Here is a 17,073-nt window from a genome sequence, read left to right as displayed (position 1 = left end):
AGGGAGATAAAATTGGAATCTATCTCTTCTATTTTAGCGTCTAATGAAAAAAAATACATTACTGCAAAATTTGAAAATTATCTTACTTTAATTTATAATGTATTCTTTATTTCTCTCTCTCTCTCTCTCTCTCTCTCTCTCTCTCTCTTTCTCTCTCTCTCTCTGGTTATTTTGAATAAAACTATTTTACAGAAAGATATCTAGTAATTGTTAAAGAAGATAAATCTTTTTAAACATATGTCTCTTGTAATTTCCAATATAATTATTTGAGCACAAGTTGGTCGAAGTTTAATTCGTGAATATTCTCATTGCAAGTGAGAGTTGCATCGGATTCAGAGTTGGTGGACATGCTGATCATGCGTTTCGTGCTGTGAGCAAATGGAGGATAACCGAGTCGTTAGGAATGGAATTTTTGGTTCGTGATGAAATAGAATAATTAGAAGGAGAAAATGACGGAATGAGGAAATATTACTAGAAAAATAGAAAGAAACTGCGTTATGAAGTGCCAAACACTTCATAATAATCGCCGATGCTCAAGAACGAATTATCAAAACTGTTAATAATAAAAAGGAATTTTGCATTATCTTTCCTATTTTGTTTTTTTCTAGATCTCAAAAGAATATCATATTGCATAAGACGTGTGATATCTTCTTATTTATTATTCATGTTTTTTCTGAGTTATCATTCACGAGTTATCTCTTATATATTTCATCTTTATTTTAATCTTTACTTATTTATCATTTTTATTTATTTTTTTTGTCATTTTTAATCATTTCTTAAAGTAGACAAAAAATAAAATAGACTTTAATTTACGTTAAAATAATTTTCATGTTAAGTAAAAGTATTTTTTTTTTAATTATCATGCATATCTTTGGGCATTATATTTCTTCTAAAAATATACACATGAAGCATTTTAACACATTGCACTTGCATGCGATAAATTTCATTTAATGTATAATCTTCTAATCTACTAATTTAAACATTGCTTGATAACTTTGATCAACACATGTAGATTATTTTGTATACTTATCATAAACTGTGCTGCTACCGTTGAGTGCGCTATGCGTCAAATTACTCGGAAATCAAGTACACGCGACATGTTATGCACATTATTATTCTTTAGCATTCTTTAGATACTCATAAGGAAAGTATGCCAAGTCACGACTTCAAATTTTGCATAAATTTTATAGAAATTTAGTAATTTAAATTTCTAATAATTTTTTTCTTGAATCAAAAAAAGTAACTTCTATATTATTTTTTTCTTGATAAGAATTTCAAAAATATCAGAAAAAGATCCAAAAGAGCTCTAATTCTATTTTCTAATTCTATTTTTCTCAGAAACTTTTTCATATTATAAAGTTAGTCTTTAGTCACAAGAAAAAGTAATCGTTTCAAAGGGTTACTTCAGGGTTTTATGTAATTTCACAGTTTTGAAGTTTACAATCAAATTTCCTTGTCAGCTGAAATTAATCGGGTCGTTTATGATTTCGACCTCTGTTTACTCACGACGTACACATCTCGCGGCAAGCGCTTTATCAGCGTTATTTGCGTTATATTGTACTTTCAACTCCCTGCTGCCCGCGGGAATAAAGTCCGATGAACGCGCCAAGCGCGACTGGCAAATACCGTCGAATCGTCGTCGCCGTCGTCGCCATCGGGAAGAAATAAGACATTCGCGCGAAACCTGTTTCGGCGTTATCCGAGATTGCTCCGCCGTCTAAGTATCTTGTTCGCTCTACTCTGTTCCCTAGTAGATTATAAATGTATTTATTCTTCTCTATACTTGCCTCGGCAAATATGAGCCTGTTATCTGTTACCAAGTTACAGAGCAGCACTCTTGGCTTGAGACTTGGCTTGTTAAAAATAAAATTAATATGTGGAGTATTAAAAGTATTACGTAGTAATAAGAGTAAGAGTGATACTGCTCCTAAGTATTAGGAATGTCTACGTAATCAGTCTGATAAACTGCAATTAATTTCATACACGAATCAATCTTTGAAATGAATATGAAATGAAGATAAAAAAAGAAATTTAAGAGATTAACTTTATTATTACTTTTTTAAGATAAATTGGTTTGTTAATTTTTTTGAATATGCAAAGTTAAATCGCAATTGCTATTATATTATATTCAATTATTTATTATTGATAGGTTTGAAAAGAATAAACTTCCACATATCATGCATCTGCTATTATGAGAATGATTGTACAGATTGAAGGAATGATAGTATATAAACCGGCATTGTCGCACTATTAATAAATCATGAAGTTATTTATGACTAATCTAAGGAATGAATAGACGAACTGTTGAAAACGTTTCAGCATTTTTATTCAAGTATTTTTAGATGAACTAGATTTTTCAATTGTTGGAATGTATAAATTTAATAACTTTAGTATTTAGATCTAATTATTTATTCAATGAGACAAATATAAAAATTTATTTCGCTACACTGTAACGTACATAAAAAAATTATTAATAAATTATATATTATATGTTATAATAGTTAATTAGATGTATAAAAAAGTCATATTGTTCCTTCAAGCATTTCACAGACTTTCAACAGCGGATAATCTTCCTCTTAAGCGATTCTTCGTGGCGGAACGAGCATGTAATTAGACACATTTTTGCATCTTCGGTGTACGCCGCCTAATGCCACACCGCCGTGTAATTTGCTAATATTGCAGTGTGTGTTGCACCTGTAATTTCGACCCTCGCGTACCCTCTTACCACGTCTCATATTTTCTTATGAGCCTTTAATTGTTTCAATATATTGAAAATCGCTATCTCGTATCTTCGATCTACGAAGGCGATTTGAGTTGCAATCTTTCCATTGAATTCTCATTACCTAGCTACTTACCTACGTTTTCGTTCTCGATTGGAAACTTGTGCAATAAGTAATAATGGAGAAAAAATGTGAGATTATTGAAAATCGATTAAATCCCTTGATTAAATCCTTAACACCCGTCAGGATTGCTGCGGGCATCCTCGGTTCTTCACCTTACGCAATCAGATTTTCCGATCTCGCAAAATCTCAGCGAGAGAAAAGTTTCCCTCGAAGGAGGCTCTAGGCGCTCATGACTTGACATTAACCTACGGAATTAATTTTCCCTCGTGCCACTTGACTCTTTGTTTTCGCTTTAAGGGACGAGGGAGCAGGTCTGTGTACCTTCCCGAAAGAAGAAATCAGAGAAGACGGCGAAGCGGCATCTAAGATACTGAGACCATATTAGTTACGTTTCTTAGAGAAGACTTATTGTCATCTCTCTCTTACACTTTCTCATCTTTCCCTCTCTCGTCCTGCTCACTCTTCCGCCAATGTCAATGACTGCTCCCTTGAGACTGGCTGTGACCCCCGTGTGAACGAGTCTCGTCTTTCTGTGTCTCGCTCGGTCGGAATGGCGCTTTCACACGAAGGTGGAAAGACCGCACAATATGTGTACCCGCATATAATATTTGACGGGGCGTTATATCAACGCGAATAACGCGACTTATTATATATTAGGCTGTGAATATTCTGACCTGCGAGCACCGTTGACACGTGCTTATTACGCGGCACGGTACACGAGCGGTTTACGATTCGACATGCTTGCCTCCCATAAAGAGGAAAATACTAACTTTTATTGCGAATCTATCATGAAGCTCAGCTTTTAATGATTCGGATTATTAAAAAATTATGGTAAGAAAATAATAAGAATATAAAATGAAACTGAAATGCCTGAGAGAAGAATCAGGAATACGAATGAAGGAAATTTAACGGAAGATGTGGATAAAAAAGCAAATGAAAGTAAACTCATTATTTATAGTACTTTACCTATGAAATATGTAATTTAAGTATGATATATTATGCGGCAATTCGTTTAATAGGAGATTAAACGTACGGATGATTTCGATAATCGAGCGTCGGAACGCGGAAATCCGTGCGTGTCCGGTTGAATAGGCTCGCGGACGCGGGTTACTTGGAGAACGAACCTTAAACCTTAAGGTTGAATAACGGTACTTCCGGCGCGCATGCATACCTACCTACCTACCTACCTACCTACCGTGCTGTCTCTACGGGGGGATCGCGATTTCTGTGCTGAGCGGCGTCGCGGCGCGCGAGCGGTGCAACGAAAAGTCCTGGCGAACGAACGGATGAACGGACGAACCTGTCCTGTCCTGTCCCGCTTCGTCGCGAACGCCGCAGGGTCGACGCACCGAACGTGACGATATTTTGACGTGCTTTGAGAGGCGAGCTCCGCTCCCCGCTGTCGCGAGGCTCGACCCGACACGTGATTCGCGCTCGGCCCGCAGTTGTGCAAGTGGAGTCGAATCGCGATGGCGTACGGTAAACGAAATATAAAGAAGCCGAGAAAGGGATATTGTGCGTGCTAAGAAAATTATAAAATTGCTTCTATATTGAATTTATCACATGTAAGAAAGAAATTGCTGAAGATATATTTGAAAGAATCTTTGCTATATTGAAAAAACAATTGAAGTAAAAAAGAAATTTTACTAAAAGAAATATTAATAGTTGTACATAAGAAAAGTATGGATGTAATAAGTACGCTAAAAAAAAATAGTTTTTAGTAATTTTGAGAACTATATTCTTTGCGTTATATATTACAGTTTACTTTACCAATCTCAAATGTAAATTGCAACGAAGATTATTTTTCACAGTTTCTTGGATTTTTCATAATTTGTTTATTTTCAATTAAATTAGAATGGTATATTTAAACGATAATTTTTCCATTCTGTGACAATAATACAATTATTTTCTTTCATAATAATTGAAATTCCTTTCTTATCTTATATATAATCCTTGACAAATAAAAAACCATCTTTTACAATTGTGCAATTGACCCTTTGAATTGCATAAAATATTATCTTGATGAGTAATCACAACCTTCATGTGTCGACCGATTCAAAAGCTAATCACAACATTCTTGCAACGCTTGACAATTTAATTAACGTAATGATGGGAAAGTTATTGTTCCACGAGAGACGAATGATATAGTACAGCTGTCGGTTTTCTTCTTTGAAAATAATTATTTTTCTTTATCCTCTTCCGCTCTACATTTTGTCGTGTTGCAAAAATGTCTTCGTCATCCTCGAGACATGATATCCAGATATTGACCCTGCGACCTGATTTCCCCTTTTCGCTCGAATTTCTAAGAATTAAAGTGTCATTTGAATAAGGCAAGTCAAAAGGCTGTAATTTAAAATCACAATAAGGAAAGGGACAATTATTAAAAAATTTTTCAAGTTTTGAGTTTTTTTAGTCTCTCATTGCTGTGAGAGAGTTTAAGCTGTCTGTCTTCTTGCAGTATTATTTAAAATTAGAAATTATTTTTTTAATTATAATATGATGTTGGAACTTTTCTTTTCGCTTTCTTTTTCTGCTTCTACAGGCAATATTTTTTATTGGATGGATTATGGTGTTTTTGTAAAATACAGTTTTTCAGAATATAATTAATTATGATAATATAAATGTTTCGATTTCTACTTAAATATTTCGATCTAAAACAAATTTTAATATATTTTGAATATCTATATTTGTTTCTTAACCACTGGAAGATTTTTTTCATCTTCTTAAATTGCATAAATTGCATTTATTCAATAATATATAAATTCTATTATTTCAATATTTTTTTAATTATACATTTTATGTTAAATTGTTCCATAGCGTCTCTTTAACATTTCTCGCTTTCACGTGTTACAAGTTAAAACTGCTTTCTGCAGACTCTTATCGCGTATGCAAAACCATCCGCGTGGAAACTCTTGATAATATTATTTAGCGACTCAGTGCATTTCCTAACAATTTAAAGCATTTTACAACGCTTTATTCTCGTAAAATGTAATTCTGTCTGTTATCTCACTCAGCCAGAAAAAATTTAATATTGTATATACAAATATATTAAAGTGTTTGTCAACATTATGTAAATAAATATTTTTCCATGTATTCTATTTAACTAAAATGTTTATAGATGTTTATAGAAATAATTTTTTCATTCTGACTATAATTTTAAGAAATTAATTAATTTTTAGTAAGATTATTTTTAACGTCAAAAATTAAAAACTTATAATTTTAAAATAATTTTCTCAGCTTATTTCTAAGAAAAAAATCAATTATATAAATTCATTAAAAAGTTTATAAATAATTTATTAAATTTAAAACTATAGCTTTGATTTGTAAACCGATGTACAATAAATGTGTTTGAAATTATAATCAGATGAATATGTATTTACAGATGTCGATATAACAGTTTATGAATTAGGCCAGATAACCGGATAACCCAGATCATCTGCATCATTATTAGCTTTTCCTGATACGTTTCTTCAAGAAACGTATTGATTAGCGATTAGATGTGCCGTTACGGTACAGCATCCTCAATACGAGATCTTGAAGATCGATGAGACGATATGAATGTGTCCTCCCACGCAACTTCCTCCGCAGCTTGCAAAGATATGCAAATCGTCTATGTTGCGATATCTGATTTCTTCAAACACATATTTTCCTTTACTCTTACCTCCTTGTCTCGCTAGCTGCATACGTTTTTCCAAAACTTTGCATTCTTTTCTGCAAGATCTAGTTATTCCGCATCGCGGAAAATCCGTGTTATCGCACGCGAGCGTTATCGACCGCGATGGAAACCGAGTGGAAAGGCCATATTAGGCGTCCGACGCGGTTGAACCACGTCGTCTACCACGAGGCATTACTGTCGTCTAATGTACGTCCAGTCACGCCCCCGCTGGCTGGGGCCCGGAGAGCGAAACGAGCGAGCCGAGGCGAAACGAGACGAAGCGTGCCGAGGGGCCCCATCGGCGGCGGGCCCCCGTCGCCGATCGGCGAGATCGCGACGAGCCAAGCTCTTGCGAGGTGTTCTCGACCGACCGGGTCGCGAAGCCGCGCGCGACCGCTCGCGTTCCCCTGGCCGAATAATCCCTCAATTACATGGGGACAATGTGCTCAACCGCGTGTCCGTCATTTGAATTGGTAAGCCGACGACGGGACCCAGCGATCGATTTCTCGGCTATTCCGAAAGTGGTCCCCGGTTTCTCCAAAAATGCCCTAAGTACGTCTAAGAGCTGTCGTCGGAGCTAAAGTGGTTTCTAGGCTGAACGTATTGTGTGCAGTGCGATCGCGATTGAATGCGTATTAAAGTGAATATTAAATTTTAGAGGAGATCCTGTTAATGGAAATGTTGGGTAATGTCATTAGGATAATGAGGATTTTGTGGAAATAACGTATCCGGCATTTTGTTTTTGCATTACATTTGTCATTTTTTTTAAATAGTTGCCTTATGCTTGTGTTGTATATATTTGGTCCAGGAAGTATTACTAAGGGTAAGCATAAGATTTCTTCATGCTGATCACTATAATTTCATTTGTATATTTTTCTATTTTTCAATTTTTTTCTATTGCATTTACATTTAATATAACGTTAGAACACGAGAATAATATTAAGTGTAGATATTCAAAATATATACGAATTATCTATGATATCTTGTTTTAATAAAATAAAATGTGTAGAATTTGAAATAATGCGTAAAAAATTTATTTATTTCTATTAGAAAAATCTTATTAAATTATACGAGTTTTAAATTATTCTCAAAAATATACATAAAACTCCAGTTAACCTACAAGTATTTTCAAACATAAGAAATGAGTTCATAATTACTTTTAAATACGATAATTGATCTCTGTCGCATTTGCGTTGTGTAAAAGGAAAAAAAAATATCTTTCTCGAATTAAATAGGTTGGCGGTATGATTGCTTTCAACCAGTACGGTTCATCTTTAAGCGTATCTCGTTTTTCAGAAATGGCAGTGAGCAACCGGATGTGCACGCCTATTCGCGTTTAAATCTCGCATTAATGCAAAGTGCTTATATTTTACGCAACCGAACGTATCTGCCTTTCCAACGAAGTTCAAATATGATGGAAAAAATGCACTACTATTCTATCTTTTCAACTTTTTAACATTCTATCTATTTCTTCATTTATATCTTAAAAATTAAATCCAAAGGATTAAACATTTTTCTTAGTTTATATTTTTAGTGTGTACAAAAGTCGAAAAAAAAATTTAATTATGTATAGGAGATTTACCCTCTCATTGTTTATTAAATATTGAGATTGAAATCATCGATATCGATTTAGATAACATGAAATGAAATTGATTATTATATATTATTATATAGTTTCAATTCATATAATAGTCTTCTATTTATGAAGCCGTTTATTTCTGCTTTATTTTTTTTCTAGAACAACTTTTAATGAATGAATCGTATCTAAAACATTTCTATAAATGATAGAGACTTTTTATAAAGTTATGAAACGTTAAAAGACACGTTTTTAGCTTAACAGAACGATGCAGCAAGTGACGTATTCCGACATAGCATATAGCAAGTAATTTTCCTCGATCGCGATATCCGATCCTGTTCAAGACGTTGTCGCTATATCGCCGGATGTGAGCGCAATGACTGTTCTCGGGTTTTCTCAACTGTCAGAGACGGAAGTGGATGAACAGTCAGGTGCGTAGCTGCATGTGCGTTCACGCGATCGGCGAAGCGATTTTCCGTCCCCTGCATCGTTGTCATCGTGTTTATCATGCATCTTCTTTTCAACTTAGAATGTTCTTTGTTGTTAAATTGAATTTCTCATCGCGTTGATACAAGTTGTTGGTTCTTTGCCGTAAAATTATTCATGAAAACCCGCACGTATCTGCGACGGCAGAGTAGTAACTTGCATCGCCAGGTATGGAAATTTCCTTCCTGAGCCGGATAGCCGGCAACGGTTATTGGTATTCTACTCTTTTGCTGGTCTATCGCTATTCTCTTGCACGATTCATTGTTCGTACCTGATCCGATGTGGAGAATGAGGTAGAGAAGGAAAGAGCAAGACTGAAGAGAGAGAGAGAGAGAGAGAGAGAGAGAGAGAGAGAGAGAAAGGGAATAGGTAAAGTAGTAAGACTGCATCTCATTATTGCAACACGTTAAATCGTTTCGTGAATAAATTCAGGAATATGTTTTGTAGAATAAATATTCGCACGCCGTTAAGAAAATTGATAAAAATGAAATAGTAAAAATCAAAATGAAAAAATGAGAGATCGAAAAACGATAGATAAAAATGATTGAAGACATTCAAGCACCTTATTGCGATAGAATTACGAAATTAAGTACCGTGTTTTGTCATTCGGCTGATATAACTTACACAGAGAGAACGATTTCTTTGGATTTAATAAATTTTATTAGATTCGAAGAAATTTATTTTTTTAAATAGTCCAAACAAATCAATTATTGATTCAGCAAATTCGATTGTTTGGTTTTTCAAATGATAAATAGCTTTAGTTTAAATAAAATATTTATATTAATAAATTTTTTGAAAAAAAACACTCTTTATTATATTTAATAATATTAGAGAATCTCTTTCTTTCATTTCAAACAATATTTAATTTAGCCAAACAAAGTATTATTTAGTTCAAAGATAAATATTATTTTCTTTAAATAATAGTGTTTTTTTCTATTAATCAACATGGTATATACTTTAACAAAACAACAAAACTTTTAATTCAACAAAATAATATAAAGTTAATATAAAATTATGTTGTTTAAATTAAATAAATTCAAGTCAAACGGAATTGCTAAATCTAAAGGAATCTTTTTCTCAATGTACGATCAATTGCATGAACGCGATTTTTTTCGCATGCCTGACGAATAGAAACCGGTGGGACACCTACGAAACACAGTCGCAGAACGTTGTTGGCACCGAGCGACGAGCGATGTAGCAATCTTTCGCGTAATGATACGTCGAATCTTTTTATAACAAAAGGAGCCTAGATACGACCGTCCCTGAGTCACTGTCGCCGACATGGCAATCAGTCGACATAGTCGTGTTCCGTCGTCGAAAGGCTCTTTTTTTTACGCGTACTATAGCGATTTATCATCCGGTCGATTAAACGCTCGTTGAAGACTCATTTCAAATCTGAGAGAAAACAGATTGTCTCTTGTCGTGATTTAATATGATCACCCATTGCATAGCAAACGTTTAAACAAAAAAAAAATATATATATATATATATATATATATATATATATATATATATATATTGCAAGTGATGCCAATGTTTTTGTTAAAAAGATTTGAAGGTATCTTGAAAGTTTAATTCATAATGTTGCGATTACAACCGATTGATCGAAGAGATTTTCTAATATCGTAAAAAAATTCTTAAGAAGATTTGCGAGCGCGTTTGCGCAGGGACTGAATAAAGTCGGCAATTAATTGCATAATTGTCGTCAGCTGCGTGACATTTAAAATAAATGTGTGATTATATAACGTTATAAATAAAGTACGTGCATAGACTTCAGTCTCGTCTATAACATTTATACGTGCGTATTGACGATTAATTAATCATTAATTACAAACGTTATTAATTACAAACGTACGGAGGTATCAAATGAACCATATAAATTCTTGTACGAATTCAATAAATATTTCCTTAGCACGGGTACAGGAACAAGTGCTCGTAATTTTTTATTATATCCCTTTGGCTTGATCTGACAAATCATGATCTATTCAATCTACGTTTGAAACACAGAGAGCAATGGATGTTGACTATGCTCATGGATTAATCGCGATCACGCGCATATCTATGCGCGTATTATAGCAGCAAAAAATTTGCTAATGCCGTAGTTAACAGCGCGCTCGTTCGCGCACGACGAGGGAGAAAATCTGGCGGCGCGAACGATTTTTGCGGCTGCTCGAGTGTGATGAAACGGCTGTTCGTAGAGAACACGGCGCGTCACGTGCGTCAGTTGCGTGAGTAAGTCTTGGCCATTAAGTCGCACGCCAGGACGACGGCGACGAGGTATGCCAGTGATCGAGATATATCCGCGGCTCGTAAACTCATTCGTTTCTGCCGTTCGATGAATAATCGCGTTCGCCGATACAAAGATACGATATATATATATGATGTGTGTGTGTGTGTGTGTGTGTGTGTGTGTGTGTGTGTGTGTGTGTGGTGTGTGTGGTGTGTGTGGTGTGTGTGCATGCAATGAACGACGCGAGCAGCCGTTAATTACCCGCGGCTGGAAGTAAACAATAATTAACCGTGACTAGGTGTACAGGCGATAAAATCACGCGTCGCACTCGACAGCGGAAAATTCGACGCCCGATAAAATTGGTTAACGCTTGAATAGTTTTTTTATATGTTTTTTTATATGTTTAATCGTTTTCGTTTTTATTTGACAATCAAGAAGAGTATTCGTAATTGAGTTAATTAGGATTAGAGACCATGATGTCGTGATGAGTAAGAACAACAAGTGAGTAAAATATTTGTCGAATACAGTCTAAGAAATAATATCTTCATTTAGCGCAATAGATGATTATTTGAATATTTTCTTTAAAATAAAGCTCTTTCAGCCGAGCCTTCATTGGCGCGACTGCGGTCGCGACGTTCTCCGCAAAGTTGCGAAGTTCAACTGCGGCACGATAGGCCGACGAGGGTATCCTCGTCGGGATCTCCTGCATCCGGCTTTGTGTTCGCAGGAGGCTGAAGGCTGATCTACAGTATCTGAGAAGAAGGGGGCTGCTCAAGGCGTCCGGCGGCAGTGGCGGCGGCAACGGCGGTGAACCATCGCATCAAGGACGCAAATGCGCGCGATGCGGCGCGCCGTTCGGTAGACTTTACAACACCGGTGCGACCTGCACACGTTGCAGACACCGCGTGTGCCGGCAGTGTCGCATCGAGATCAGAAACCACGCAGGAGGTGACAAAGAAGTCGAGTGGACCTGCAACATTTGCAACAAGATCGCGTGAGTGTCACCCTTCCGAAAATCGCTTCCTTAAGAGGCACTTTCGCGAAGTACTGAGCTGAGAATATCAATTTTATTTATAATATTTTATTTAAACGAGAGTATAATATTTATATTTTATTTATAATAATTATAATAAAAAAATACGTTGCACGCATTTACTTATTGTGTTATATAAAAAAAAATATTCTTGTGGAAATGACAGTTAAATATATGTCCGACTTAAAAAACTTAAAAAAGTGTTACATCATTGATTTTCGTGTGATATTATTCATATTTCATAAAATTTCTTACTAAGTTGTTGTGCAGATATTTATTGTGATTAATGTCAATAAAATATAATTTCCTAAGACAAAATGATGTACGAATAAAATATGAAACTTCAATGACTTCAATTTAAGTCGAAAGTATGGAAAGTATACTTCTTCCGCGGCGTGCGATCCTTTGTTCCTTGCTATCTTCGTGCGATGACCTAATTTCGAATCCGTTCAATTTTCAGAGAATTACACGTCGTTACCGGCAAATGGATGTACGAAAGTTCGATTTCCAGCGAATCCGTCAGCGAGAAAACAGCGACCCCGGTGGACATACTAAATCGCAGCATCCGACGAGCGTGGACGATTAATGGTGCGTTCTGATAATCAATCTTCCGTCGATGACTCTGTAGAAAGTTTGAGAAATAGGAAAATTTCCTTAACAGGCAGCGAGAGTTAAATATTAGCAAGAAAATTAATGTCACTTTAATATCGTAATTATATTTCATATTCATTATCTGTTTGTTTCTTCATTAAAGCTCAGTCACGATTGCCTCATTTCCGTTTCGCATGGCAGTAAATTTACGATATAAATTATTTTCCCGAAAGGTCCTCCGGCACGTTGGTTAGCTGCGAGAAAGTCTCCGGAATTGCGGATATATCGCAGCCTGCCATCCCGCCATCAGGATTATCGAGAACCATTGGAGGATTCGGGCTTCGACGATAAAATATTATCGAAGCTTGAGAATTCACGAGAGAGCAGCTTGGACGTGAAAGATGTCGCTGAGAACACCGATGACAACTGCAAAAATGTAATTAAAGCGATCGAGAAGAGTACGTCGATTAACGAACGAACGAAGCGAGAAAAACCGAAATCAGAGGAGGAAGTGCCATCACCGGATACTATAAGATCTTTTAGTAAAAGGAGTGAGCGCTCGGGTAAGGAACAGGAGGACCCTGTGCAGGAGCATAGCACGCCAAGAGTGTCACTTATAAAACCGCCGAGGATTCTCACCAAGTTCATATCACCCGAGACGAAACCGAGTCCGAAGCATGGCGAGAGAAGATCGAATATTCCCATTTTTAAAAGGAGCTCCAAGGAGTTCGAGGATATTCGGAGTCCACAAGAGTCACCTAAACGATCGCTTATTCCTCAGAGGTATTATTTCTTTCTTTTTTTTCTTGTGCATGTAATTCTGATTTTATCCAAAATTTTATCTTTAAAATCTCATACATTTATATCTCCTGTATGTAATATTGAAAATCATCTTTAATAATTGACACTATGATTTGTTAATTACAAATAAAAAATAAATTAATAATTAATATATTTATTATTATTAATTATATAATTATTAAAAAAAGGAAGAACCTTTACTATATCATCTTTTCTGTGCAGGTACAGAGGAAGCACCGACGATTTACGTCGCAGTCGCGAAGATATAAGCGTGCCGAGTTTAATCCCGAAATTGCTATCTCCTCGTGGCAAGGAAGAGCGATTGAAGCGGCAAGACAGCAAGGACGACATCCGTCATTCATCAAGATCTATGCGAAAGGATTTTAAGGAGGAGGCAAAATCTCCGTCGCTCGTCATCTCACCAACATTCGCCAGTAAAGACGAAACTTGCAAGTCGGGAATAAGAATCTTTCGCCGTGATAATAGTCGGGAGGACGTGGGCAGGGATAACGTGAATTCGATCAAAGAATCCGCGAAAGGAAAGCAGCAGGATAAGCAAGAAATAACGGAGATTGTAGGCGGCGCAGTGAAATCGAAAGCCGCCGGCGAACAGAGCAGGATAAGGTGCGAGGACGGCAAGGACAACGTCAACGACGCCGAAGAATCGTCGTCGAAGAGAGAGGAAGCAGTCGCCTCGATTGAACAAGATCCGACAGTATTGGACGTGCAATCGGACGAGAAGGTTGATACGGAACACCAGGATGCGAGAATGATCGACGTGATCATCGCGGAGAATAGGACGCAGGACGAACGAATACGGGAGCGGGACATGATGGTCTTAGGCAACGAGGCGATAGACGAGAAGCATTTGTTGGCGACCCGAGAACCGGTTGAATCCATCACGGAGAACGATAAAGGGCAGGACAACGACGAGGAAGAGACGCGGGACACCGCCGAACGATTATTGGACGTCGGCAGCGACGGTGACGTCACTGGGATCGTCGATGAAAGAAAGGGCTCGCTGGAGATCGGTTATGGAAAGAGGCCGGACGAGTTCCAAGTGGTCAGTGAACATGCTTGTGTATTGTTTGTGACGTGTGGGCGCGACGTACGCGGGCGTATTTGTGTGCGTCCGTAGGAGGTGTTACCGGCATTCTTTGCGAAATATAAGCCTTCTCCGTTGAATTAAGTATATATTATAATATTACATTTTTTACTTTCACTTTTATTAAACATTAATCTGATGCAAGAAAATATTATTTAATAAAAACAATCTGTATATTTAATATTTATCACACAAAAAGGGTTGTATACGTATTTGCTACTTGGACACCTTGTTTGAACATTAGATATAAACTTTCTTTCTAACCTTTATACATAGGTTTTATCTTTTATTTCAAATTTATTTTATATTAAAGTCAAATACAACTTTTCTTTTCGACAATATTTTCGAGATCTTTTCGTATATCTTAATTTTACTTAATTTCATTTTTTTAAGACAAGAAATAATTTCAAACGTATGGAATATAGAAAGTAAAAGATGAATATTATTCCGTGGTTTATGCAAGAAATGATGAAATAACAATTAATAATAATTTCCTGGGAAGCGACAGACCCGTTCATGAAAATACAAGAAATTACATATTTATGAATAACAGCTTATAGTGAGAAGACTTTCGCGTGCGTATGATTTTATTATTTATTCATGACTATCGTGTTGCTTAATATGCCGTTCTCTAATCATGATATTGTCATGCATATTGTTCCCTGAGCAGATACGACGAAAGTTCTCCAAAGAAGAATTCTCAAATCCGGATGACACCGATGATACTCCGAATAAGCGTTGTTCAAGCGTAAGTTTAATTATATTAAAGCAAATTTGATATTTACATTCTTAAATTACTTAAATTTCAAAGGATTTTAAAAAAACAATTATCAATATTTTTAATTACAATAGATTGATACAGATAAGATAATAATTGGTATTTCAGATTTTAATTCTTACAATATGTATAAATTAATGTTAAATTGGACACTTTTTTATTTATTATATATATTTATTATATATATAATAAATAATTATTATTATTATAATAATTAATATAATATATAATATAATATATATATAATATAATATAATATATATATATATATATATATATATATATAATATATATATTTTATATATATATATTTTATATTATTTCTATCATGTTATTGTATATTTGGGGGTCTAAAATTTTGCAAAAAATCGCTTGTAATCAAATTCTTGTTTTATTAACAGCATTTATCACCGGAAGCCAGTCCATTGAGCACAAGATCATCGAGATACAGTCCTCGAGAGAGCGAGAGCGAGCCCACTCCTGCATTGCCACGTAAAACCGGAGGAGATTCCTGTTCAGCTTCCCAAAGAATACGCGATGCAATAACGAGGACCAGGAGAGAATCCAATAGTAGCACCAGATATGAAAGTAGTGGTAGCGAGAGCGTCAGGTGCGTCAATTTTATTTTTACAAAATGAATTCTTTTTTAATTTCTTTGCAAGAAATCATGTTTGCGTGTATTGTTCCTTTTAATTTTTCAAGAAAGATATTCAATCCGTTTTAAATCAAAATTTTATTAAATTTATATTAATATTTAATTAATTAAATTATATTAAATTATATTAAAATTATATTAAATTTGGAATATAAAATTATTCTCTTAAAATAAAAAAAATCTTTAAAATCAGACGTTGCAATGTTATTTTATGTTACAGATTAAGCGAGACCGGTTTGCACGGATATGCAGAACTGGCCAGGAAAGTGAAGTTCTTCGGAGGAAACAGCAGTGGCACGATTTCGTCAACGATTGGCGGTGATGAAGTTGTGCAACGTGATAGTGCAACCAGTGCAGGGGAGGATGAAATCAATGAAGATGGTCACGATAGAGCAGGTCCAATTCCTTCTCAGGGAAGGACAATGCTGCGACGAAGGAGGCAGTTCGATGCTCAAGGTAATTACAATAATAATTATAAAATTATTAAAGTACATGTATACTTCTTCTATTTAAAATTAACAGTAATCTTGATACATAGCTGTTAACATTAAACATACATTTTTTTTTTAATTATTAAAATATATGTATAACTTTTCTATTTGAAATTATAATAGCAATCTTGATACGAACATTAAACATATATTTATTTAAATTACATATTAAAGAAAGTTAAAACATTTTTTAGAATTGTTTATAATACTTCTTGTTAATTATTTCAAATCTAATGTCTGTTGTTATTAATTGGAAAAAATTTTAATTTTGTTTGTTTTCTCCAAGTTATTTGTATTTTCAAAAGCCGTAGCCGTACTTAATAATAACGAACGATGCAATTATCGTATAGTAATTATTAAGTATCGTTTCGCTTTCGCGATCGCCTGCCTGTATATTGACTACCGATAGTTGCCGTAATTATCCAATCGCGTGTTCGCATGATTCCTAATTAAATTCCAAATACGTGTTTTCATTCTCATTGCGACAATTGCTCGTAATCAATCACGAAAAGTTGCATGATTTTTCTTTGCTAATGAGTTAACAAGAAGCAAACTTTCTTTAATTCTTAAATTCATTATAAATCATATATAATAAATATATAGTAGAGATTGATTCTTATTAAAAATATTTTCATATTCGGTATGGAAATCAATTTCTTAATTAATTTCTCACTTAGTTAAAAAAATCTAATCTAAAAAACCCTTTCACTTATTAAGTTCATCGGCATAAAAATATTCTCTTTTATTCGTTTATGCTTTATATTTATTGTTTGTAGCGTTCCGTTTTATACAATTTATTTATCGTATATGATTTACTATATACTATGAA

The 17,073-nt window shown here is 35.0% G+C and overlaps 1 protein-coding gene across 7 annotated transcripts in view; it reads left to right on the top strand.

The window, feature by feature from the left end:
* The window catches only part of LOC105431957 (uncharacterized), a 52,675-nt gene that overhangs the window by 5,764 nt on the left and 29,838 nt on the right, over positions 1 to 17,073 (top strand). For 5 of the 7 annotated variants that reach the window (XR_016139387.1, XR_016139386.1, XM_089077443.1 and 2 more), the window contains exons 1-8: positions 6,607 to 6,971; positions 11,518 to 11,784; positions 12,284 to 12,411; positions 12,648 to 13,197; positions 13,438 to 14,278; positions 14,991 to 15,068; positions 15,500 to 15,708; positions 15,974 to 16,209. Coding sequence is in view for 5 of the 7 variants with exons in the window: in XM_089077443.1 (XP_088933569.1) it covers positions 6,622 to 6,971; positions 11,518 to 11,784; positions 12,284 to 12,411; positions 12,648 to 13,197; positions 13,438 to 14,278; positions 14,991 to 15,068; positions 15,500 to 15,708; positions 15,974 to 16,209 (2,659 nt within the window). In the remaining 2 variants the exon portion in view is untranslated. Of the gene's footprint in view, positions 1 to 6,606; positions 6,972 to 11,517; positions 11,785 to 12,283; positions 12,412 to 12,647; positions 13,198 to 13,437; positions 14,279 to 14,990; positions 15,069 to 15,499; positions 15,709 to 15,973; positions 16,210 to 17,073 lie in introns of those variants that run through there. The other 2 variants (XM_089077432.1, XM_089077437.1) reach the window with 1 other exon arrangement.

This window comes from Pogonomyrmex barbatus, unplaced genomic scaffold, assembly GCF_055798465.1.
Source record: "Pogonomyrmex barbatus isolate J1 unplaced genomic scaffold, ASM5579846v1 scaffold1, whole genome shotgun sequence".
NCBI classification, from domain to species: domain Eukaryota; kingdom Metazoa; phylum Arthropoda; class Insecta; order Hymenoptera; family Formicidae; genus Pogonomyrmex; species Pogonomyrmex barbatus.
The sequence above is the reverse complement of the archived record's forward strand: the minus strand, read 5'-3'. Positions and strand labels throughout refer to the sequence as shown.